The sequence below is a fragment of the Perognathus longimembris genome, chromosome 2, assembly GCF_023159225.1.
Source record: "Perognathus longimembris pacificus isolate PPM17 chromosome 2, ASM2315922v1, whole genome shotgun sequence".
Lineage (NCBI taxonomy): Eukaryota > Metazoa > Chordata > Mammalia > Rodentia > Heteromyidae > Perognathus > Perognathus longimembris.
The window spans coordinates 104,017,627-104,045,573 of record NC_063162.1 but is presented as its reverse complement, the minus strand read 5'-3'; the positions used below and the strand labels follow the sequence as shown (position 1 = coordinate 104,045,573).

Below are 27,947 nucleotides of genomic sequence, written 5' to 3'. Positions count from 1 at the left end.
CTATAATAGTCACTTTCATTTTAATTATTAGTATTTTTTAAAGAGAGCCTTTGATAGGCTCTTTTGGGGGAGAACAAAACTTGATATAATAAATATAAAATTTTATACTTATTAAAATTGATCATTATTTTGTTTTCAGTTCTTCCTCCCAAGACATTCTGTTTATGGATATAACATTAACTTTTCAATGGTTTATGTTCAAGTAAGTATTTGTCAACAAACAACCAAGTACTAAATGGGCTGAAAGATGAATCTCATGCCCCAATCACTGATGCAAATCGTAACAACAGTTCTTACCACAGAGTCCAGTCGTGGCCGCAGTATGGCTGAACATTTCCAAGGTAGAACCCTAGAGATTGAGTGACCTCCACAAGATTGGAAAAGTCAAGACTTATGCTGTTGAACAGAACAGATGTCATGATAATCTCATCAACCGCCCACACATCTTCTCCTTGGGAGGAATGATATGGCTGCCACCATCTGAACTGAATTCCAAACTGTCTTGCATCATCTGGTAACTCTACTGAGATTATTCTACAAGGGAAAGAAAAGTAAAGTTCAGATTGCCTCAGTGTCCCCAAATGCAAGTCTTATAGTAAGAAATTAAAAATACTTCTGTCTGTATTAAACCCAATTGTTGTCAAAAATAAAAACTTAGGGTTAGGCAGTGATTCAAATGTTAGAGTTCCTGCCTAACAAGCATGAATTCAAACCTCAGCAGAAAAACAAAACAACAAGAATCCCTTAAAGTTGGTAAGAACCTCACTAGCAAGTGTAAAGCCCTAAGTTTAAACTCTAGTATTGCAAAAAAAAAGATTCTACTATTATCAATATTTTTTTCAGATGCTCATTTTCCCATATGTCTCAAATAATGCCTTCTAAACACATAAAAAATAAAGTGGGATTATGCTTTCATTCCTCTGCTCTCAGTAAAACACAGTTGTTAGAGTAGGACTCATCAGGGTCTGATGGGAGATTGTGGACAGCTTGGTACACATTACAGTTGGGGACTGGCTAGAGCTATGTTACTTCCTCATTCCTGTACATTTAGAAGAGTGTGCATAGGTCACTTGCTGTGTCATGGCAGCTACAACAAACCTGTATCTGACAAATGGGGAAGAAAATTAAGAATAATATCTAATTTCAAGGAGCAATTATTGTACGCAGCAGCAGGAACCATGCATTAATTGCCATTGCAACGACATCTGCTTGAAAACCTCATAAATCACAGTGCCATGCTGCTTACATCCCTACACAAAGTGAGATGTGAAACAAACAGCAAGTGGGACATTTGTCTCCATCAGTGCACAATTACACTCCAGGAGAGGTACTTGCAGTAAATGCATGCTGAAGAGATTGAAGGCTTTTTTCTTTTCTTTTCCTTTCTCTTAGTGAGCAAAGAAAAACTTCCTGGGTGAAATGACTAGTTGTATAACCACTTAGCACTGCAATGTCCAAGCGTGGAATTCTTGAAGATTATTACATTGATATTCATATCTTCATATTGTTAATTAAAAAAACTTAAACCCTACCTTAAGTAATGTGATTTCTTATCTATTGAAAAATAATGTCTATTTCCCTTTAAAATCATCTGTATATGGACAGACTTGGTAGAAAAATATGAATAATAACCATTGATTATAGAATGTTTTTAAAAAACTCGCAGGAGTGTGGGGCTGGGGATATAGCCTAGTGACAAGAGTGCCTGCCTCGGATACACGAGGCCCTACGTTCGATTCCCCAGCACCACATATACAGAAAACGGCCAGAAGCGGCGCTGTGGCTCAAGTGGCGGAGTGCTAGCCTTGAGCAAAAAGAAGCCAGGGACAGTGCTCAGGCCCGGAGTCCAAGGCCCAGGACTGGCCAAAAAAAAAAACTCGCAGGAGCGGGTTTTTTTGTCATGTAAGAAAACATTTTCTTAAATGATACAACTGATCAATATGCAAATACAGAAATATAAACTTAAGAACCCATAAACTAGATTTATGTATTTTTAAATTCTTCCATAATCTGACTTTTTAACTAACAGATTTTTTATCAGAATAATAAAGCTCAGTTAAGTATTTTGTTGTCACATTATATTTTTCCAGATATTTGTTTATTGAATAAGTACATGTATTTTTCATAATATATAGAAACAAAATAAAATAAATGAACTGAACTCAATAATGCAAGACACTGATTTAGCAATTTAATTTGATGAACACTTATTAGAAAACTAATTTTCCCTTATGTCATAATTCTAAAATCAGTAAACATTCTCTGAGAACATAAATATAATTAGAAATAAGTTGAGAATAGAAATTCCAGGCATGTTTTAATGAAAACATTGTAGTACATGCATTTGAGAGCAATGATCAGTAGTTTCTTGGCGGAGTAGTTATGACTGTGAGTCTGTAATCAGACTTAGGTTGGAGTTCTTCTGACATATAATGCAGGTGACTTTGCAAAAGGAAAGATAGTTATGTACCTCTGCATTATCATATGTGGAACTGGGATAATAATAGTACTAAGGCAAGGTCCAAGGACTTTGCTTTGCCAGTTTCTCACTCTTATGTCTTTGCCTAAACTACTCAAATCTTCACTGCATAAAGTATACCCCTGGTAAAAATATTAACAGAGAGTAGGAGGTAACATTTCTTTTTCAAAGGTAAACAGATTCTAAGTGACAATGGTTTTAGATAATAACTTAAGATGGGGGTGACAGTCTACTGATTTCTCTATTCCTCTGTATGTCAGTGGGACTGGTAAGAATAACAGTGTGACCATTTGATATTACCAGATGAGACCCCAGAAGCTGAGGTCAACATCCAGTTTCAGTCTTCCTTTGGTTAGTAGGTACTAAATGTACAAAAAAATTTGATAAGTATATGTACTATGGGACTATGAAACAATGAGGAGAAAAAATACAGTAATTTGAGGCATAAAACTCATCTAAGATTTGACTTAGTAATCATTTTACAATATAAAAATCCCTATAATTAAGGGAAAATCTAGAGTGCTTTTTAGTTCTAACAGCAATATATTTATATTAATAAAAGAAACAATTAGCTCACAGGATAGTCTAGTTAGTTTCAATTAAAAGACTTAACTATATTGTTAGATTTTAAATTTTATAAATAATAAGCAGAGTTATTTGCAGAATGAAGCATAGACAAGCAAATTATGTACTTAGCCAACTAGTATATCTAATTTGTAGGTCACACATTTTTTTTTAACAACTTAGGCATAAAGGAACAATGTGAAACTTTCAGCAATTACAGACAGAAATTTATACAGAAGCGAAGTACAGCAAATAGCTCAAGGCATCAAGATTTATTTAACTCATTGTGAAGGATTACTATGGTTTGTATTATTTATCATATGGAATATAATTTAGGATCTAGAATATATGAAATTTTACTTCTGTCATGTCACTTTTTATTAATATTTGTAAGAGGAGGAAGGAAAAGTCTCACAGATGAGTAAAGTATATGGAAAATGAAAGCATTTGGAGACCACTACTGGGGTCTCATTTTTAAAAGCTCTCCAGTCTGATCTTAATCTTTGAAGCTATGCACATACCTAATACTAAGAAGCCACCTTGGTCCTGCTCAGAAGAAAAATGTTGCTGTCAAATGGCAGGCAAGATTAAACACACCTTTGCAATAGCACATTAAATGTGTCATTTTTTATTTCAACAAACATTAATTAAATTTCATGATATAGATTGATTACTGAAGATTTTTAGTTGTCCATCCTTGTCAGGAAAAAAATCCTGGTCTTTGTGAGTCAAGTTTACATAAAATGGTAATATATTCTTATGATTTTATCATTATCACCTTGATTTTTATTTAATTTTCTGGTAATGTTTACTACAGAGAGTCTGTGAGACATTTCTCTAAGATACACACTTGTACTTTATGAAAAGTTGAGTTTAGCTTTTTATTTTTAGAGAGAACATATTCAACACAGTTGGTGCATTAAAATTTTTAATACTGTTATTGATTATTTAATTTGATATGGAAATAAGATTTCTCATCTATTTGTAAATAGATAAACATGGGGGTGGCTGTAAGCAAAATTGGAAAATATTCCACATTTGTTATCAGTGCCCGATTCTCTTGCTTCGCAAACCTTGTCTTTTCTCATGCAAGCATCTCTTTTCTCATATCCCATGATTAAAATCAACTTCCCAGAAAGGGAATGATGTTAATTTCTATAGATCACTGTGAATGTAAACCACAATGAACTCTGCTAATGGTATTTTAATTTTAAACCTTCATTTTTGAGATTTCTCATGTTCTTCTTCCCTTGCTATTTTTTTTAAAGAATTTCAGTGAGCAGTTGCAGAATTAGCCAGGAAGAGTATCTTTAAATTCTATCATTAATGGTAGGTACTATCTACTGAGGGATACTTTTCCCAAACAAAACAAATCTGATCATTGTGTCACTAGGTCATGAAATGTGCATGCTAGATGCAAATAGTAGAATGAAGAAAATCTGTCCTCACATACGTGTGTGTGTGTGTGTGTCTGTGTCTGTGTGTGTGTGTGTCCGTGTGTGTCCTTGGGCTTCAAATCTGGGCCTAGGCATTGTCCTTGACCTCTTTTGCATAAGGCTAGCACTCTACCACTTAAGCCACAGATTTACTTTGTGCTATTTTTTCATAGCTAATTGGAGATAAGAGTCTTAAGGACTTTCTTGACTGTACTGGCTTTGAACCTCAATCCTCAAATCTCAGACACTTGAATAGTGAGAATTACAAGTATGAAGCAGTGGCTCACACTGGCACACTATTTTTGTCAGGAACTCTATACATAATAGAGAAGTTCTTTTGTACTCATTACTTAATTTAGTAACATATTTAAATCATATCCCAGAATATAAAATGCAGGAATAACTTTTTTTAGTTATCAGACATCACTGGGACAGACAGATGAAAAGAAAGGGGCTCATTAGTTATTCATCTCAAGACACATTGGTCTTTCTTTGCTTCATCTCTAAATAAAAACAAACAAACAAAAAGTTTGAACCATGATTTTCCTCAGTAAAGAGACAGTATGTTTTTCCAAATGTTTTTCAACATACCTTGGTTCATGATAGTTGAGATATGAATAGTGTTCCAGCAGTTTCCAAGTAACCCCATTATCGTAAGAATAATGCAATAAAACTCCTTCACCAGGCTGGTCAGGGGCTTTGCATGTGCTCAGAACAGACTTGCTCCCCAGCCTCAGTGTGAACTGGAGAAACCTAGACATGAATGGCCCATCATTAGTGGTTGCAGAAACAATTTTATTCATAAAAACACACTTTTGTTTTAGAAGAATTTTAAAAGAATTGTGTTAAGTCAGGCTCAAGAAGAAAAATAGTGCATGTTTTCTTTCATATGTGGAAGCTAGCTTTAAAAATACAAACATACATGATAACCTAGGGCTCTATGCAATTACACACAAACTGACCAAAGGATGGTATACTTAGGGGAGGAATTCAATGGTGTTACTTCTCTGGACAACTAATGTGCTGGTTATCAAAATAAATCAGGAAGTGGAAGCACATTTTAGTAGAGTTGGGCAAAGAGGGTATGTATGAATGGAGGAAGGGAAGATGAGCAAATGCAGTTGTTGTAGCCAATGTGCATTGTGTAAAAACTGAACTACATAACTTGAGGGTAGGGATGTAAGAGGAAAATGGGGGAGCGAGAAAAAATGACACTGATCAAGAAACATTGTAAGCATCGCCTGAGTTATGGAATTGTAACCTTATTGTACAACTACTTGATAATAATAAAAGAAAACTGTTTCTGGAACAAAAAAGAATTTCAAATGAACTATCCCAACTCTGTAGGTTTCCATTCACCCTTCTCATGTAAGATATAAGTAATTTCACTATGAGACGTATAACTACGTGTAGAAGATGAAATCAATGTATACACATTTTATATAAGGAAATATCCATAAAAATATAGCTCTATGTTCATACATATTTGTACACTAGATACTTGTGTACATACACTTAAAATGTCAATCACTCCTTTACTGCATTATTTATTAGGCACTGGGGGAAGGGAATATGCGCAGTAAATCTAATCAGCCGCTGCAAGCTGTCAAATAAATAAAACTACATGAATAATTAACTACTGCTTGGCTTAAGAACACAGTTGTGATGTGAATATCTCATATTTTAAAAAAATCTAGTGAGTCATTAGTATCTCAAAATCACTGGTGAGCCTTCTAATTTATAAATAGTGAGAGCAGATTAACCCTAAATATACAGAGCTCCCTTCAATACCCATTAAAAACTAGAAGATGTGTAAATCAGGAAAAAGAAACAAAGAATACAAATTCAAAATAGATCTGAGATTAACATTAGTATCTGGTTTCCACAACCTTGCCTTCACGCACCTGGATTGTGAGCTGTCCAGGAAAGATGTAATCAGCTGACGCCTTCCATCTTTGTTGAAAACGAGGGCCTTACCACTGGCTAAGACACCACAACCAAAGCTGACTTCAGCACCACGGATAGAGTAAAAGTTATGGTAAGAGGAGAGTCTGGAACTGCCAAAGCTTTCAGAAATGAACATGGGGAATGTTTGGGATGCCATCTCACATGCTGGTCCAGAAAATCCAGGGTCACATCTGAGAGAAAGACATGAAATCAAAGCTTAAGCCACTGGACCTTTTGGAAACTCCTCAATCTACTTTGAGGAGGAAGTCTGGAGGCTAGAATTTGATTAAATTGTAAATGAAGCTCATTATTCTTTGCACTGTACTGAATCTGAAAACAGGATAGGGGCTAATGGATTGTAAATATTCCAGAATGGTCTTTGCACAGTCCTGCTTATGATTAAAACAATAATTCAGTATTTTCCTCCCACTACTGCCAGCGTTTTATCTAAAATGTATCTATAGACCACACATTAGCAACTTTAACTCTTTGAAAGGGTATGTATATAATTTTATTATTCATGCTTAGATGCTTCACGCTTAGATTTTATTAAAGAATCAATACAAATCCCTCTAATAACATACCTAGACAAAGCTTTCTTGAAGAACAAAGTAAAAATACATATTATGGTAGTAATTACTTTAAATATTTGCATATTTTTGGAAAAGAAGTCTATCTTCAAGTATTTCAGACCAAGATTGGCCCTTTAAAGGGATGGGTTGGGCTGTGAATGTGGCTTAGTGGTAAAGTGCTTCATATACATGAAGCCTGGGTTTGATTCCTCAGCACCACATATATAGAAAAAAAAGCCGGAAGTGGAGCTGTGGCTCAAGTGGTAGAGTGCTAGCCTTAAGCAAAAAGCCAGGGGTAGTGCTCAGGCCTTGAGTTCAAGCCCCAGGACCAGCAATAAATAAATAAATAAATAAATAAATAAATAAATAAATAAATGGAATAGGTTCTCTGAATTACATAAATATTCTTAGCAGAATGACATTGCTTTCTGTGAGCTTGCAAATTAGCAGTGCTTGGAGAAAAGCATAGCTAGTGTGTCTCCACCCACAACAATCCACAGCTCTGAAAATGTGTTGTATTTCTTTTAGCTGATTAGAATAAATGCAGAGCTACCTGAGGCTCCCCTCAGTGAACAAATCTCATCACTGTTGGCTTGGTAATTGAATACTAGAAACATCTTATATTTTAAGGGGTCTATCATGAATTAACTTCAAATTTTTGTACATTTTTTTTCTCACTACATTTACAGTGTTAGGAAATCAGTGTCAGTTTTGAATAAAGGATCTCACAAAAACATTCAAACATCCTGAAGTCTAAAATAAATAAAGCCTTAATGAAGCAGCTATGCCAATGAAATGATATTTTGGCATGATTCAGAGAATACTCCTTTAACAGTTATTACTGAAACTGGTGTCGATGCTGGCCTTCTACAGGATCCATAAAATGTGTGAATGTGTTTATTGTCAACTTTTATGTGCACTGGATTTTCTTGGAGAGAAGATTCTCCACTGGATAATTAGAAACTTCCATCATAATGTGTATTTTTACCTTTGTTCTTAGAGGAAACAAAGGCCCCATATCTAAAATATATGCAGAAATAAAAAAAAATTACATTCCGTCAAAACAAAACTGCAAAGAACCAATAGCCCCCTCAACAAGTGGGCTAAAGACTTAAAAAGAGACTTCTCTGATGAGGAAATGAGAATGGCCAAGAGACATATGAAAAAGTGCTCTACATCACTGGCCATAAAAGAAATGCAAATCAAAACAACGTTGATATTCCATCTCACCCCAGTAAGAATGTCCTATATCAAGAAAACTAACAATAACAAATACTGGAGGGGATGTGGCTGAAAGGGAACCCTACTTCATTGTTGGTGGGAATGTAAATTGGTTCAGCCACTCTGGAATGCGGTATGGAGATTCCTGAGAAGGCTAAACATAGAGCTAACCTATGACCCAGCAGCCCCACTTTTGGGCATCTACCCAAAAGACCACAAACAAGAACACACTAAAGCCACCAGCACAACAATGTTCACCACAGCACAATGTGTCATAGCTAAAATATGGAACCAACCCAGATGCCCCTCAGTAGACGAATGGATCAGGAAAATGTGGTACATATACACAATGGAATTTTATGCCTCTATCAGAAAGAATGGCATTGCCCCATTCATAAGGAAATGGAAGGACTTGGAAAAAAATTCTACTAAGTGAAGAGAGCCAGATCCAAGGAAACATGGACTCTATGGTATCCCTCATAGGGAATAATTAGCACAGGTTTAGGCTGTCAAAGCAGAGGAGCACAAGAGCCCAATAGCTATACCCTTATGAACACATAAGATGATGCTAAATGAAATGAACTCCATGTTATGGAAACGAGTGTTATATCACTGTTGTAATTACTTTCAACATGAGATGCGAAACCGTAGCTTCTATTATTGATGATCCACTTGTATCCCCTTCCTGTGGTTGTACCTGCACTATCTCTGTATCTTATCTGAGTACATTTGAAACCGTGTATACTGGTATTAGAACTAGGAAACTGAAAGGGAATGCCAAAATTGAGAGATACAGGTTAAAAAGACAAACGACTACAAAAGCAATACTTGCAAAACTGTTTAGTGTAAACCAAATGAACAACTCATGGGGGGAAAGGGAAAGGAGGAGGCGGGGGGAATGAGGGAGGAGGTAACAAACAGTACAAGAAATATATCCAACGCCTAACGTATGAAACTGTAACCTCTCTGTACATCAGTTTGACAATAGAAATTTAAAAAAAAACTATTCTAGATATCTGATTGGAAATATTTTACTTGGGTTGTTTCTTTTATAAATTCATGATCATTGCTATGAATAAAATACTATGCCTATTTCTTTGCAAAGATTTTAGTTGTAAATATGCATATTATGGATGAATTTTAGAAAAACTGCTGGCACTGGCTAAAGGTTATAGTGCTGGATTATTGTTTTAATCATGAGGTTTTTTGTTGCAGTTTTCATCAATTTACCAAAGAAGTTGGATGTTAAAATTCCAAGAACTAGTATAGCATGAAGTCTGAGGGTTGTCTTAATGTCATATGCAACCTTAAGAGCTGGGTGTTGATGGCTCAGGCCCATAATCCCAGCTATTTAGGAGTCTGAGATCTGAGGATCAGGGTGTGAAGCCAGCCAGGCAGGGAAGTCCAGGAGACTCTTTCCTCCAATCAACCAAAGGGGAAAGAAAGTCAGAAGTGAAGCTGTGGCTCAAGTGGTAAAGTGCTGACTTGGAGCAAAAATGCTCAGGGACTGCATTCAGGCTCTGAATTCAAGGTCCCCACCCTGTTCTGGCACTCATGCCCCCTCCCCCACATACATACATGTACATACAAACCCAAACATTGGGGAATGAGGAAGGAAAGGAAAACAATATTTACTGAGCCTTAAAACAACTTGTTTTGCATGTTAACTTGTGGATATAGTCAGCTTTTGAGTAGTCAATCCATTTCCAAAAAAAGTTTTAAAAATTTGCTAAATTGGATACTTCTTAAAGTCAGAAAACTGAATGTAGTTTACCATGACAACAAATTGGAATTTGTATTCCCCAATGAGACTATCTATTGCCAGAGTGCATTTCAGGATAAGTGTGTTTTTATGCATCTTAAATGTGTCTTCTTAGGACTAGTGATTGGGAAAAATTGGTTACTATTTAGAGATGAAACACATTTAGTCAGTTTTGATGCATAGGTTCTAGAAGTTCATTTTTTTTTTCAAATAAAGAACTAGGCATTTAGGGTAAAATGCAGAAAAGAAAGAATGTCACTTGTATCAGATAAAAACAAGGCAAAACAAAAAGTCCTATGTGGCCTTTGTTTTCAGCAAAATAGGGTTATAAACACTGGTGACTTGGGAATGACTGGATACTCTCCTGACCTTCAAATATGACCCCTGGTGGTTTATCCGCCAGGTAAATATGGCCTGCTACTTAACCATGTATATTAAGAAAACCTGCCAGGGTTAGGATAAATTGTGTGACACTCTGAAGGAAAAGCTTTAATGCTCTCTCTCCTAATTAGCATCTCTGACAGGGTTGTTAGGCTTATCAAGTTAGTGAACTGGCAGTTTAGCAATTGAGGACTAGGATTGTATATAGGTAAGAAAATGTTATGGAGCAGAGGTAGGTGGGATAGTAGATATGGTAATAACACTAGCAGATATGGAAATAACAAAGGACAAATGTGACAAATGTGAAATGTGTGTGTGTGTGTGTGTGTGTGTGTGTGTGTGTGTGTGTGTAGCTGCAGAGGCCCTCAAATTTAAGCAGCTGATTCTAAGATATAACTAGTACTGAATATAAATTTATTTTCCATGCTGTCTTGTTCATACTCAATGAAATATGTTTAGCTCACTTGCAAATAAACAAAGCTAATAAATATTCCTTGTTGGAATAGAGAAAAAAATTTAATTTCCAACTGAAAATGATAGAAAATATTCTGTAAAACTTTACAAGAAGCAACAAGGCTACAATTATAAGGATGATTCATGGTCTAAAAAGAACAGTGTTGAAAAGCATAATGGTATTATTTATTCTTATTTTTAATATTATTTGAAATGCATTAAACAAGTGGATGAAGACAACAACTTTAGAAAACTAGTTGCTGTTTCATAAAATTAATGTATCAATATTTTGGCAGTAATAATGTTATCAAAAAGCATGGAGATTCATGCTTACTTTTGAAATATAAACAGAAACTTATCAATTCTTCATATTCTTCATAAAATATTTTCATTGTGCAGAGTGGTCATTGTTCATTAAGTTCATTAAAATATATTTTACAAAGATAATTTTCTATTTTTGTCTCAGTGCTTACAAGTGTCTGTCTCATGTATATAATTCCTAAATGATCAGGTTCAAAGCCCTTTTATACATTTTCTATTCATTAGTTAATTATTCAGTTAATTTTTGTTTGGAGCTATTGAAACCTTATGTTTGTAACAAAGATTGCCTGGGAGTTCAGGAATTCCCAAGATATTTGATTATTATATCTTAATACAGAAATGACATAATGAATGTGATTATCCATTCTTGATACACATGTAACCTAACTGACTAGTGGTAAATTAGATACTACACGATTACCATGAAATTTCAGAAGTGGAGGAAGAGATGGGGAAACCTGGGCAAAATGTGTACGCTCTATTTCAATCAATAAAAATCTGGGCATTGCAGTATATGCCTGTAGCTTCTAGCTACACTGTAGCAGTGTGGAAGTCTAAGTACCAGGGTCCAGGACAGTCTGAGCAAAAATGTGAGATCTTATTTGAAAAATAACTAAAAGCAAAAAGGGTTGGGGCTAAGAATCAAGTGTAGAATGCCTGCCTACCAAGTACTAGTTCCTGAGTTCAAATGATGGTAACAAACAAACAAAACAAAAATAAAAACACTGGCAGGCTTATGAAGATATGTCTAAAGATGATGAATTCTCATATAAAATATGCTCAATTTGGCTCAGTTTCCTTTAATAGTAGGTATACACATCAGTACTGATTTTTTTAAAAATTGATATTTTTTGTGCCAGTTCTGGGGCTTGAACTCAGGGCTTGAGCTTTTGTGTTCAAGGCTCTCATACTCTACCACTTGAGGCACAGATCCATTTCTGGCTTTTTGGTTTAATTGGAGAGAAGAGCCTCACAGACTTTCCTGCCTGAGCTGATTTCCAACAGCCATTCTCAGATGCTAGCCTCCTAAGCAGCTAAGATTACAGACTTGAGTCACTGGCACCCAGCTCATTAATGACTTTTAGTCATATACAAAGCATGCTAAAAATCAAAGCATGTCTCATGAACACTAGAACAAGTTCATGGGGAAGTATGTAACTAAAGTCAGAAAAGCCATCCATCCAGATATGAGGAATTCAAATTTGTCCACAAATTTACCTGAGGGTTCCTAAATTTGTTCAAAGCCTATGCATAAATAAATTAATTAATTTTCATTTACAAAAATACATTGAGATGATACTTAAATTCCATTTTGAGTTTCCTATTTTTGGTTTCAGAAACACTTCAAAAGCCAAGAGAAGAATATCAAGGTAAACGAAAATGATTTTCAGCTTCAATACAAAATGTACCCATCACAAAGAAGAAATGTCCATATTATTGTCAAAGCTTACTTGCAGCCATGCCGAGTGCACTGTCCTCTGCCAGAACAGAACTTGAGACATGATGGACCAATATACACTGTAGGGAGAAAGAAACCATGTGAAAGATGGCAACCTAACTGGAAAACTAAGAACATCAGTACAATTTTGCGAAGCAGTACCTATGAAATATGGCCTGCTGTGTGTATGTTGGGTAATAGGAACCCAGGGAGAATGACAGGGTACGCACTTAGTTTCAAAGCTTTTGGAACTGTTTCAAATTCCATAAATACTCCCTCTAGAATTTTAATGCTTCATACCAAAGAAAATAGGACCATATGGTTTAAATACCTTAGTGGAGTCTTTTTTCTGATAAAGCCATTTCAAATATTAGTGCTTATGTTTAGAATGTACATGCAATACTTAAATACTTTAGGCAGAAATAAAGACTGTTGAAAGGGGTGACATTGATCAAGATGCATTTTTGTCATAAACTGCTTTGTTAAATGGCAATTCCTTTATACAACTACTTAAGAAATAATCAAATTTTTCTTTAAAAAGAAACAGAAGAGGTAATTCCAAAAAGGAAAAAGGAATTTATAAAGGATCAGTATGATCTATCACAAAATGACAACACTATAGCTATACTAACTTTTTTTGTTTTCTTTCTTATTTTTTTTTTTTGTCAGTAATGGGGCTTGAACTCAGGCCCTAGAAGTTGTCCCTGAGCTTTTTTGCTCAAGTGCTCTACCACTTTGAGCCATGGTGCCAATTCTAGTTTTCTGGTGATTAACAGGAGATAAAAGTATCTCAGACTTTCCTGCCTAGGATGGCCTCCAACCTAAGCCTCATATCTCAGCTTCCCGAGTAGCTAGCACTATAGGGGTGAGCCACCAGTGCCTAGCTATACTTCATTTCTATCTGGAGAAAACCTACAACGTGGCGATTGATGGCTACATGTATTTTTAAGTATTAACCCATCCTCCTGAAAGTGTTGAATTAAGAATATGTTGTTGAGCATAAAGACCTCTCAACAATGCAGATTTGTTTTACCCCTAAATACTGGGCTTGATTAACTATGTGATATAACAGACCTAAACGCTAATCTTTGGATATCTGAAAAGGGAATTAAACCCTAGGAACTAAGATATGCAGACTATAATATATTATAAGATATAGTCATTTTGTAATCAGCAGAATCAATAACACATAAAATAGCATAAACCTGAACCGAAACCAATTAGTATTAGAGATGCAATGGTTAGTGGGACCCTATATATTCCATTTCAGGCACAAAAAAACTTTGCCATCCATTGCCACCTTCTTCTCTGTCTTATAATCATGGAAAAATTTTTAAAGAATTATATCTTAAACTTTCCTGTGTATCCTAGAGCCCATAACCCCTGGAGCTAATTAACAGGAGTAGTAACTCAAATGAGAGTTAAACAGGCCAATGGAAAAAGTGCTTGGTGAAGGAAACTGCTTATTTAGAAGGGATTAGATAGCAGGCTGCCTGACTAAAGGTAATGTTTTTCAGATATCAGATAATCCTGGATTTACATTCTGGTGCCACCTGGGAAACTTAGGATAAGCAATTTATCTCATCTAAGCCTCAGTGTCTCTATTCTTTAAATTGGAGCAATTATTTTTAGAAAAGAGAGTTAAATGAAATGTTTCATGTTGGCGATGGGACCTAGCACCATATGATTATCTCCATTCTATGATCTCCATTGTATACCAAGAGCTGAACAATCAGAAATGGTCTCCATTTAGGCTACAGAAAGCACAGCATACTTGGTGTGTGTGTGTGGGTGTGTATGTGTGGGTGTGTGTGTGGGTGTGTCTGTGTGCACGCATGTGCGTGTGCTCTTAATCCTGGGGCTTGAACTGTGTACCTAGGCACTGTTTCACAGCTTTTGTGCTAAAGGCTAGTGCTCCATCACCTAAGCCAAAGCTCTACTTCTGGTTTTCTTTTGTAGTTAATTATCAATAAGAGTCTCACAGACTTTCCTGCCTGGGCTAGCTTCAAATCATGTTCCTCAGATCTCAACCCACTGAGAAGGTAGGATTGCAGGCATGAGCCAATGGCTCCCGGCTGGCATACTTGATTTTATGGCTGCAGGAATATCTACTCTAGGTCCTTTAGGAGGTATATAATCTTCATCCCAGGGCTGCCATGGGAGTTGCACTTAAAAATAGGCCCAGATGAAGCTCCATGGTAGAGCATTTGCCTAGCATGTAAGAAGCCCTGGGTTTGAATCCAAATCTCTCTCTCTCTCTCTCTCTCTCTTTCACACACACACACACACACACACACACACACACACACACACACACACACGGCTATAGTATTTGAAACTTCTCAAGTCAATGAAAAATGTTCAATTAGGAATTTTGTCATCTTATCCTAGTGACAATGAAGCGTTAAAGACTTACGGGATGAGTAATTTTACAGAATTCTTTTCCATAAGTGGGAGGAAAGTACAGATCAGTTTTTCATTATTATTATTATTACTATTATTATTAATGTAACATACGTGGAAAAATTTAAAAGTGACAACATAATTTGATGTAGGATCTTCTGTTTCACTAGAATTTTCAGGAAAATTTCCAAAGTACTTCTTTATACCTTCATAGGAACTTCATAGGCTGTGGTGTATGGCGCACATACCTAACATAATTAATATACCGACCTGTTTTGTTTCCCCTACTTCTTTTTCCCTTGACATAACTCTAGAACTCTATAGTGAAAAGGGGAAGACTGTAGAGGTGTTTTTACACACACACATTTTTCTTGGGAAAGAGAGTAGGTATCTTCCTGCTGCATCAGGAAGTCAAGGACTGCATCCTCTTTTTGTCAGCCCCGTCTCTGGATCACAGGAAATTCTGATGTAGGTTCTACTCTTACTAGACACTAGTAACTACATGAATGCATATCAATGCATGATGGTAGGAACTCAGAGATAGGTAGTACATACTTTCTGGCTCTTGATCATTTTTGTAGTAGACTTCTTTAGGAAGTTGAAGTAGACATTCATAGATTTATATGTGCTTCATTATACCCTGAATTTCCTCATATGCTTCATTTCATTATTAAGTTTTAAAAATTCACTTGTGACTATTAAAGTACTAAAGGTAATTTTAGGACTCTTGAAAAATATGTCAGTAGGAAAAATCCATTCATATTCCACTATTCAGAGGCACAGTTATTCCCTAGGGCTTTTCAATAGGTACGGTAATTAAAATGCTATGCAAGATATTCCACTAATGGAAAAACTCCAGTTTAACTAATTCAACTTCTAGTACTTTTGCATATACATTAAATTTAGTATCTATAACTCAGGCAGTCTTTGACATAGGGCCTTTAATCGCTCTTGAATACAGATGAAAATATTCATACTGGTTTATGAGTAAATATTGGCTGAAGTTGCTGTCAAATTTTAAAACCTTTCCATGGTAAGTTTCTCAGTGAAAGTAGACATTATTATTTAAAAAATAAAAGAGAACTAACACAGGGGAAATCAGCAATTAAACAGCTGTGTAAGTTTGTCTTATTTTATAAAACTGACCAAAAATCAGTGCAATGCCAAATTTGCTTAAGTTTTGACATTTTTTCTTTTCCTGTTACTCTATACTTGACAAACTTGCAGTATAAACCTTTAAACTTATTTACTCTGAAGTAGGAAATCTATAAATCTATTAATAATTAAAATAAAGCCCCCAAAAGAGTTAACTACAAATAACATAAAATTTATAGCATGTAGTTTAAAGTATCTTCTCTCACTTTGCACCTATCCTAAGTGGAACTGCCTTTAAAATGATGCAAAGATTATCATCAATTCATTTTGAAATTTTATGAACACCCAAATAGTCTTTTCATACATTTGCTGAAAAGGGGTAGAAGTTTCACTAGCATTTTAGAGATGATATTCCATTTTTTGTGGTGTCGGGAACTAAAAGAGAAGCCTTCCAGATGTTGTGGTAGTTGTTAAGAAGAATGAGTCTTATTTTAATATATGTGAAATGGTATTTATGGTAATTTTTCAAAACACATTCAAAGAAAATGTTAGGATATCCCTTGTCATCAACTGTGGATTTGAGTTTCATGGTTTTAAGCACTTTTAAATTATGTATGTTGAAACATTCTGGCATCCATCTAATATTGCTGACTACATAGACTTGGTTTTTTCTGATTGTGCATCCCTGGGTTTCTAACAGAATGCAAAGGAGAACAGGAAGAAAGGACATTTAATGAATTGTGAGACCATGACTTAGAAATGTGATTAAGCTTGTGCTGACTAACAAAAGCACAGGAAGAGGCTGCATCAATGGCATGTGATTACGACAGGCATAAACACTAACCATTATCAATTGCCCACATGTTTCCAAGGATTGGTCCTGTTTGTCTCCAGCGAATCCTGGTGTCTTGGGTTAATGCTGCGTTAGGGAGGGGGATGGTTATTCGGTTCCACCTGCAAGACATTTTAGCAGAAAATCAGCCTCATAACTATGTTTACATCTGGTGAATACAGTTTACATACTTGTAATGTTCCCATCTTGTGTGCCTGTAGCAGCACCAAACTTTGGCCATAAAGTCTTTACATTCACCTTTGGAGTTTATTTCTAGTTTTAAAACAGGCATAGAACTTGTAAAAGTATCCATATCATACTAGAGAAGTGGATTCATGCCTTTTTTTAAGGGAGGGGGAAACTAATTCCTAACATTCAGACGTTATTTTAAAAAGTGTTTTTTTCAATTTTTAAAATATTTATTTTGAACTTATTAGGGAACATAAAAACATAAAACTCTACGTACTGACTGGGCACCATGGTAAGATAAGTATACATACAATGTTCTGTGTTTAAATAAGGATATATATCAATACTCAAACTTGAGACTTTATCCCATGGGAGGCTTCTATGTAAGACAGCTACTGCTTAGCATAAAATACTTTTCAGTTGTTTGTGACTTAGCCCTAAACACACTTAAAGAGGGGATAAGACAACAAAAAGATTCTTGGCCTAACTTTGCTGTTCTTTTTTGTTTTTTGGCCAGTCCTGGAGCTTGAACTCAGGGCCTGAGCACTGTCCTTGGCTTCTTACTCTGCCACTTGAACCACAGCGCCACTTCTGGTTGTTTTTTTTCTATTTATGTGGTGCTGAGGAATCAAACTCAAGGCTTCATGTATACAAGGCAGGCACTCTACCACTAGGCCGTATTCCCAGCCCCAACTTTGCTGTTCTTGCAAATAGTTTTTGCTATGATACAGTGTTCAATCTCTAAAGTGAGTATTTTAACCATCTTTAGTTTTAAAACAGTCCTCAGAGGGGTATGTTCTTGACCTTGATTTATTTGGAAAGAAGTAGAAAGTCAGAATAAGTATCATTATACCCAGTAGATGGTAAAATAAGATCTAAATCCAGGTCAAATTTCAAAAATTAACATTCTTCCACTTCTTTACTGCCTCTTTTCTTGTCTTCAGTTTGACAAATTTTGTTTTTGGAGAAATGGTTATTGTTTATGACTACAGAACAGCCATAGAAATTTAAAACCCAAGTAGTCTAACATTCAAATCATGTGCAAAAAGAAATAACTGAAATGTGACCCCGCATATTTATCAAAACTAATTTTTTTCTTTACTATTCTCCTTCTGTATTAACAACAGTACTTATAAGAAGTTACATTCCTGACTTATGAAAAAGATGTTAAGTCTCAGGATTATTCACTAGTTTTCATTTCCTGACAGAGATTCAAGTTTTCAGTGTGTGTGAGAGAGTTTTACTCACCCACTGTAGTTTTCCGAGGAGTAAACGGTGCTGTGGGGTAGGTGGGGGCCTGCACAGACCTCAGGCAAGCACTCGGTGTGGAGGAGGGACCAGGTGCGCCCATGGTTAGTAGAAAACTCTAAGCTGACACTAAAAACACCAGAACAAACAGAACTCAACACAAGAGGTAGAAATAGAACAAAGAAAACTTTTGAACCCTAGCTAAGTACATTAATCATTTGTCAAACTCGTGTGAAGTTTCTTTTAAGAGGCATTTTCCTAAAGGATTATTTTCTCTTTCACTAAAGTCTGACCAGCCTCCAAAGAGCAAACAGTTAAGTTACTACTACAGAAACAAACTATGTTTCAAAGTCAAGAAATTGTAACTGGAGCTTGTTCTTGAATTGGATAGGTGGCAAGACAATTACCATGCCTCACATTGTCACTTCATCCTGTGAAATGAGACTAGCAAAATTCTTAGAAAGGATGTCTGCAACACTTCGGGAAGTGAAGCCTAGAAGTCGTAGCTCCCGTGAAGTGCTAATTGATTTCTGTTCCTATTAAATAGGGGGTCACTAGCTAACATGAGGTCAAGCCTTGTCTTTTGTTCTTCTTCTTTTCTTTTTTTTTAGTATTTTTCTCTCAGCAATTTGTTGTAATGAATAGCTGTTACAAAACATGCAAACACCTCTGGTACCTAAAAACAAGCTGTCAGATTAAGTCCATTCCTACTTTAAAATCTACCTAATTATGTCTGCATATTAAATGAAGACTTTTTCTTTGGGAGAAAATGTATTTTATTAATGGATATTTGATTAAAATCCAGTTAAAACCTTACTGTGGAATCCTCTCTGCTTTAATAGCCAACTCCATTTACTCATTTTTATTAAGATTTTTTATTAGCATGCATTACCCATGCAATGCAGTGGGGTTTTCACTATGACATTGTCATACATGCATTGAATGTAGCCCAAATCAAACTCAACCCCATTATGCCTCTCTCTGAGCCCTTCATCCACCTCCTTGTAATATGTTTCCCTGTTCTATATTCATCTGTGCATATAAAGTACTTTGGCCATCTTCACTCTCCCTCACCCTCTCCATTTGCCCCCAACAGAGCCTGACTTGCTCTCCTGTCATTCATTTTTCTTTTTAGTGTATATCAGTTGCATCACAGGGTTTTACCATAGTCATCTGTTGATTTTCAATTAGGTGAGTACTATACTCACAAAACAGGGCTTCGTACCTGTTACCAGGCTGATGAGTTCCACATCCAAGATTAATAGAAAACTGTATCATGTGAGATAGGGTAGATGGGAGAACAGGCAAGACATGGAAAAAGTCTACAGCCCAGACATTCTTATTATGTCCTTGATGGTTCTTTTGTCTGAGACAAAACTTGGTAGCAGGAGTCTGAAGTTCAGGATTGATGACCACAGAAACCAAAGATGGAACCTTCCAAACAAAGGAAACTAAAATCACTCACAATCTTTAGTCAGTGTGAATTTTCTTAGATTCTGTCTTGTAGCCATTCAATACACAACTAACATTTACTGAACATTAGGTCATGACCATCGGTTTCAACTTGTTCTTTCATATAAAAGAGGCTGTTTTTTAAGAGCATTTGTTTCATTAACTCAAAATTTCCCTTTGCAGATCTGTGGGCTCCTTATGTGTGACTCTCTCTGGCTGAAGATAAATAGGTCTAAAGTCTTTAAAGGTTATCAAAGTATTGTTATCTTGTTTATCTACCTTACAACAAGACATTTTCTTGATTTTATCGTTAGTACTTTTCAAAGTGGATTTAACAATACCAATATATTTACAAAGAAACTAGGTATTCTGAAAACAGGACTCAAGCAGAATCAGCCAGAGCCAATGTGTTAATGTCCCCAAATTTATACAATTGCTTTGGGTCTAGACATACAGATGACCAGAACAAGCATAACTCTACCAAGCTCCATCTGGAAAAGTAATCCACTATGAAACTCCAAGTGGTATAATATGGGTTACTTTTGAATGTGCAACTTGAGGGGTACTTTTTCTGGTTGTTCCTTATGTTAAGCTTTGATTAAGGTCTTTAAAAGTACCTAGGATACCAATGGTGTCCTAATCATGAATGTGTGGGTTTTGTTTCAGCCCAGATGAATCTCTTAAAATAAAAATAACTTTGCACATTATGATAAGCAATTTGCATGATTTTGAAGATGTTTGCAAATAATTCAAAGTAACAACTGTTCTATATCCAAAGGACAAAGGAAAAAGTCAGCCTGGGTTGTTCTAATTAGCAAAGAAACAAGATAACAGTAATTTATACTAGTGCAATATCTTCTGGCTTGGAAATCTCCAAGTACTAGACACTACTCATTATATTAATTAGTCACTTTTAGAGCTTTCTCAGGGATTAGAATAACTGTCAGTCAATACCTGGTTCTGCTTTATTTTTCCTGATGGAGTATAACTCATTCATTCTAACAAAACCAGTTTTTCATTTGTATTTAAGATATGATTGAATGTTCAAATGTCCAGGTCACTATTTTAAAATTCTGGTAATTCCCTCATCTACCAGAAGAAATTTATCCTCTGTCTCTGCCATGACGCCTATTATTTTGACTTCAGTTTGTCTGTGGAGTCCTGAGGTAGGTTAATTGGCAAAAGAATTGGCATTTGTACCTTATAAGAGGAATAGGAAAGATTATCCAGTGTGATGTGCTCTTTTCTTCCTTCTATCTTTGCATACAAGATTATATCATTTTCATGAGAGTCTCCAGGGTCACAAATTCCTCCTGCAGCAAACAAAGATTTCATGTTGTTAGTACCAACTTGCATCTAAAAAAACATCAAACAGAGCATTAAAATCAGAAAAGGGAATAATTATAGTACCAGATGTCACTTAGGAATAACCCTAAACAGAGAAAGCCAGACCCAAGGAAATAATTTATGAAGATTCTTCAGGAGAGTTGTGTGAAAGATCAAAGATTTGACATTTGTGAAGGCCAAAGTAACTATTTGCTTAATGGGATCTCTCAAATAATAGTCTATGTTGAGCCAGGACTACATGACCCTATTTCAGACTATGTTAAAAAGATGTGTCCCAATTTTTAATAAACAATATACTTTCTTATACTTGAGGTCTTTATGGCTTTATCTCACAACCCACTTACTGAAGCTTTGGAATAAGTCAGTGACTCATTGCATAAAATACTTCTGAAAAAGTCCAATCCAAACTGCTGCAAGTCACATATACAGCATTTTATCACATTTATTTGTATTGTAAATGTTGTTCATTTTATACTTTTAATTTTTCATATTTTTGCCTCTTCTAATCTGTTGGCATGTAGGTAGTTTATTCCCTACCAATGTACTTTTACAGCCACATGGAAAGATAATTCAAACCAAAAGGTAAGTAAGATTATTCTGATGATAAGACTTGAATAACACAGCAGGTATGTGAAGTACATAACCTTTCAGCCGATTGGTAGAAGAGCTGTGAGTAGATTTGTTTTTAGCCATTGGTTCTCTATTCTTTTCATTGTTGCACAGAGTCAATGCTTCTTGTAATTTTTGGCTCCTAAAAATTGTCTGTGTACCTGAAAATTCATGGATGACATATGTCTGACCAGACATCTCTTCCCACCCACTTATCCTTCATAACTAACCATAGCAATGAGTGTGAATATGTGGAGAGATTTCCTGAAAAATACTTTAAGGTAGAATGTTTGTGACACAAACATTTTCCCTTGTTATTATCTTACTGGAAAAAAATCCTTCTGTTCTTAAATCAACCACCTGTGCATAAATGCTATTGGGATAATACTCTATGTCACCCCTATTGTTAATGCTCTAAGGCAACCTCAAAATTCTAGGTTACCTTTGAGAGTTAATTTAGTAAAATTAACAAAAATGGTTGAGACAGCATCTGAAATTAACTACACTAAAAAACAAATTGGTTATAAGTATCTGTTTCACTCAATCTGGGTAACTGGGTTTGAGTTGGGGAAGAAATCTCTGTTAATGTTGTTAAGCAAGCACTCTAGATACAGTCTACATGGTGCAAGAAATTTCGTAGTAACAGAAGGAATACTAGTCAAAAACCACAAATATCACAGAGACAATTTTTGATAGTATATCCGAACTCTGGCACGAACAGAAGTGTTCTTAGTGACCAAAGCAAGTTAAATCTTGGCAAAAGATTTCTTTTGGCAAAGTATATCCTGCAGTGGAGAAGGATATACCTGGTTACCAATGTTTCAGAATCTTTACTATTAAAGATGATGCTAAGTGAAATGAACTCCATGTTATGGAAATGATTGTTATATCACAGTTGTAACTACTTTCAACGTCCCATGTGTATCTGTAGCTTCTATTATTGATGATGTTCTTGTATCACCTTCCTGTGGTTGTACCTACACTATCTCTGTAATCTTATCTGAGTATATTGGAAACCATGTATACTGGTATTAGAACTAGGAAATTGAAAGGGAATAGCAAAATAGAGAGACACAGGGTAAAAAAAGACAAACTACAAAAGCAATACTTGCAAAACTGGTGTAAGTAAACTGAACACCTCATGGGGGGAAAGGGAAAGGGGGAGGAGGGAGGGAGGTATGAGGGACGAGGTAACAAACAGTACAAGTAATGTATCCAATGCCTAATGTATGAAACTGTAACCTCTCTGTACATCAGTTTGATAATAAAAATTTGAAAAGAAAAAAAAATAAAGTAACTGGGCGACAGATACATTTGATGTGATCATTGGAGAGAACTAGAATCTGTCCATAAGCATCTTCTAGGTTTACAGTGTGAGCCCCAGGATCCCACTTCTGGGGTCATTAAACAAATCATCTGAATCTGAGACCTGCAGAGTTGACTTAGTGATTCCATTCAAGTCAATTGCAGAGCCCATCCTGATTGGCAAGCTGTTTTATTTATATAATATCTTTAGCACAACTTCCTAAACAAAGCAATATTTAATATTCTAATCAAACAGCTTAATACTAGAGGATTCTGTGACTGAGCTTGCTGATTCAACATCTAACTGAGCCACAGAAAGAGGAAGTTTCAGCACATATTCTCAGTATGTTGCTGTGTTCCTAGACGAGTACAGGATGGAGCTGTAGGAAATTAGCTTCCACATTTGGTGGAAAGGTTGTTTGAATAGATTGGATATTCCAGTTCATTTGTATACTAAATTTGTATTTTAGATAACTTGGAGAAAATCTTCCCACTAACGTATTTTATTCCCAAGGAAATTTGTGGCTTTTTAGTTTCACAAATAATTGATCATGTAAATGGCTGTATTTGGGGACAGATTCATAGTATATTAATAGCATTAAAGTAATTTTGATACTTTTATTTACCATATGCCATACATCAGGTAAATTAAAGATAAGTATTATTTTTCTCATTTCATAACATTTTATTAAGTATTAATATGTATCATTTTGCTCAGTGAAGCTGGCTAAAAAAGTTACATAATAAGACTCAAAGTAAAGGCAATATCGTTAGTCTTCTTTTTCTGTGGTTGTGGGGCTGGAACTCAGGGCCTGCACACTGTCTCTGAGCCTCTGTGTGCTAAAGGCCAGTGCTCTTCCACTAAAGGCAATATCTAATGTTCTTCTGTTTGATTAAGCCTATACCATCACACAGTAGGGAAGCCTTAGATTATGGTATTTGCAAAGCTTCATCTTCCATGTTATGCATGTTGGGCATAGTTGGGTATACAAGTAGTTTTCTTTTTTTAAAAAAAAAGTTTTTATTATCAAACTGATGTACAGAGAGGTTACAGTTTCATACTTTAGGCATTGGATACATTTCTTGTACTGTTTGTTACCTTGTCCCTCATACCCCCTCTCCCTCCTCCCCCTTACCCTTTACCCCCTGAGGTGTTCAGTTCACTTACACCAAACAGTTTTGCAAGTATTGCTTTTGTAGTTGTTTCTCTTTTTTTACCCTGTGTCTCTCTATTTTGCTATTCCCTTTCAATTTCCTAGTTCTAATACCAGTATACACGGTTTCCAATATACTCAGATAAGATTACAGAGATAGTGTAGATACAATCACAGGAAGGTGATACAAGAACATCATCAATAGTAGAAGCTACAGATACACATGGGACGTTGAAAGTAGTTACAACTGTGATATAACAATCATTTCCATAACATGGAGTTCATTTCACTTAGCATCATCTTATGGCATCATAAGGGTATAGCTATTGGATTAAGTAATCTGAACTGATAATAGAAAATTTAGATATTGTAATAATCTCACCCTAATGGGTGTTTATCATTCAAGATTAACAACATTTCAAGAAAATCTGATGGGTTTTTTGACATTTATATCATATTTTTCAGTATCTTATTACATAATTCAGTCTTATTAATACAGTTAGTGAAGCAATCATTTACAGTTAGTAATGATAGTTTCTATGAAGGAAGTTCCACACCACAAAACAAAATTCTCATGTTGAAAATAAATTTTATTGTGTTGATCACATATTAAAGACTTATTAATAAGAAAGAACTGAAAAGGTGAAAAGTCAAAGGTAGTGGGGTATAGTAGATAACACCTAAAGGCAGAGGACCTGAACTTTCAATGCACTGTATTGTCACTAATTCGTTCCCTGAATCCTTTCTTCTCTCCTAGGAACAGTCTGTGAACTGTGTCTGCTTTTCAGAGAACAGAAACACGTGGGGAGTTTTTCCCAGCCCAAAATGACAAAAGAAGAGAGTCCAAAAGGAAGCAAGATGTTCAAATGGTGACAGACTTTATCTGAACAATCCTTCTGGGGGAAATTTATCAGTTCTGTGAAGTTTTAGTGACAGCAGCTTCTACAGTAAGAGATGGATTCTCGCTCAACTTTGTAGCCTTTGCTGCACTGTGGAAAGAATGAGGGCATCATGAACAGCAATTAAGGTATAAAAAGATTTCAGTAGAAGCTAGGTGGATGGCCAGCTTTAAGGTATTTTAAATACTGTTTTAAGAAGCTTTTTTTTTTTTTGGGCCAGTCCTGGGCCTTGGACTCCGGGCCTGAGCACTGTCCCTGGCTTCTTCCCGCTCAAGGCTAGCACTCCGCCACTTGAGCCACAGCGCCGCTTCTGGCTGTTTTCTGAATATGTGGTACTGGGGAATCGAACCTAGGGCCTCGTGTATCCGAGGCAGGCACTCTTGCCACTAGGCTATATCCCCAGCCCAAGAAGCTTTTTTTTTTGGCCAGTCCTGGGCCTTGGACTCAGGCCTGAGCACCATCCCTGGATTCTTCCGGCTCAAGGCTAGCACTGTGCCACCTGAGCCACAGCGCCCCTTCTGACCGTTTTCCATATATGTGGTGCTGGGGAATTGAACCGAGAGCTTCATGTGTAGGAGGCAAGCACTCTTGCCACTAGGCCATATTCCCAGCCCCATGTTTTAAGAAGCTTTTAAAGAAACATATTTCTATAAGAGAATTTTTTATTTCACTATTTATGGGACATTGGACTAAAAGGGGAACTACATCTTGACCTGAAAAATCTTGCAGTTGGATGAGAAAAAACAAGATTATAATGCAGTACTTTTCCCCATCTGGTTTGCTTTCCATGGTTTGTTGCCCATGGCAAACACAACCTGAAAATATTATTTGCCTCATCTCTTCGGGGAGAGAGACTACATTCACATACTTTCTATTGCAATTTACTATTATCATTGTTCTATTAATTTTCACATATTTCTGTCTAATTTATAAGTCAACCTCATTCATCTCTATGTACAGAACAACATAGCACACATGCATGTACACACACAGTATAGTTTCTATATAATTACTATACAGTTTCAGACATATCTAGATTTGTTGTAGGAATAGGTAAATAATTAAATGAATGATGCCTGCTAAGTTATTTTTGACTTATTTTCTGTGTCCTGGCTTGAAAAACAAAGTAGTCCTCACTAAACATGCTGATTACCAAGTGAATGCATGAATACAGGAAACAGATTTTTAACTCAATCTTCAAAGTTGAGCAAGTTTTCCAGAAATGACAGTCACAGAAATTGGATATGTTGAAAACAATATCAAACAGATATCATAGAGCTTAAGAGAGAAGAAGGATAATATGGCTGTGATTAACAATTAACCGCTAACAACCACTGATTTTTCTAAGTGACAGTTTATTCATAACATTCTCATATTGCTTTCCTCCCCTACCAACTTAAGTTCTAAAGTCTTTTCTATAGATCCAGTCTTATCTTACCTTACCTTGACTTAGCATCCCCTTTGCATCTCCATCCTGACCCATTTTGTCCCATCCCATCCCATCCCATCCCTTCTTTTCTGTCCTCCCCTCTTTTCTTATCTATACTGATTAAAATCTTAAGCAAGCAGTCCTATTTTTGTGACATGTCTTTTCTGTTAATTCTGTTTACTTTGTTTTCCCAGGTGTTATATATGAGGAATAACTTCTCAAAAGTTGCTAGTAGCCTTTTAGCCACTATATCCCAGTTTCCCTCTCTTTTCTGAGGCATTTACTTACAGATCATCCCCATCATTCCACATGGATCACCCTCTCCCATTCTCCTCCAATATCAAATGACACTTCTTAACCCACCTCACCAATGCCTACTCCTTCTTCTATCTACACCTATCACTACTTTGATTCTTCTATTGCTTGGACTAGCACAAGCGCCTCCTCACTAAGGATTTCCAAATAAAATATACTTCAGGGAAAATATGGAAATGAAAAATTATTTTTATTGATAATACAAGTTTATCTAGGCTGTTTTCTCTTTTTTTCTTTTTCTTCTTTTTTATTTGGTGAAATATGACAACCTTATTCTAACAAGGCCTATGTCCTTTATGTTTGTTTCCATTTCCTTTACACTCCTGCCAGAATTGTTTCATTCAAACCCAGCTGACATTGCACAACTAACAGGAATCCTCCAATGGTTTCATGCTATGCAGAGAAAGAAAACCAAACTGATAGGATTAAAGGAAATCACTACTCTGGCTCCAATTCAATTTTCTACCTTCATCTTACATTTACTTATACTGAGAAAATTAGCTAGCCCCAACATCTCACACATTATTGTTTTTTTGCCCTTTTTGCAGAATGGCCTATCCTGATATTTTCTTCTTCCTTTAAATATAAATCATGTCCAGCCTTTGGGGCTGAGTTCAACATCATTTCCTTCCACTGTAATTGCTCACAGGTGTCTGCACTTTCAGAACATTGTACTCCATGACAGCACATTGCCTTTTCCTTTATACATAGCTACTGTTACATACAGACAAAAGCTTTATCTAAAAAAAAAAAATCATTAACAACAGACAAACTCTGTTATTAGGTACTATTTTGAATTTAAATGAATTAACCAAACCAAGCAGCCTATGACTTAGACAGAATTATTCTCCCCAATTATAATCTACATACATCCTAGCTCATACTCTCGTTTCAACAGGCATTTCTTATTTATTTTAATTGAATGAAGATGCTTTTATTTAGGATAATGTACTTCTGTGGGCTCATTCAAATTACATTTTTCTGAATAGTCAATACTGTTTTAATTCAGTGGTTAGTAATCTGCTTTATTACAGAAATAATTAAAATGACATAGCATTTCACATATGAGTATTATGTACTGTTCATACAAGGACTC

General features: G+C 35.8%; 1 protein-coding gene across 1 annotated transcript in view; it reads right to left on the bottom strand.

The window, feature by feature from the left end:
* Positions 1-27,947, bottom strand: part of Reln (reelin) — a 435,472-nt gene that overhangs the window by 141,272 nt on the left and 266,253 nt on the right. Inside the window, exons 13-20 of the mRNA XM_048339842.1 lie at positions 20,994-21,106; positions 19,567-19,775; positions 18,342-18,470; positions 16,917-17,026; positions 12,588-12,654; positions 6,384-6,617; positions 5,071-5,232; positions 298-534 (exon numbers count right to left, since the gene is read on the bottom strand). Coding sequence (XP_048195799.1) covers positions 298-534; positions 5,071-5,232; positions 6,384-6,617; positions 12,588-12,654; positions 16,917-17,026; positions 18,342-18,470; positions 19,567-19,775; positions 20,994-21,106 — 1,261 coding nt within the window. The remainder of the gene's footprint in view (positions 1-297; positions 535-5,070; positions 5,233-6,383; positions 6,618-12,587; positions 12,655-16,916; positions 17,027-18,341; positions 18,471-19,566; positions 19,776-20,993; positions 21,107-27,947) is intronic.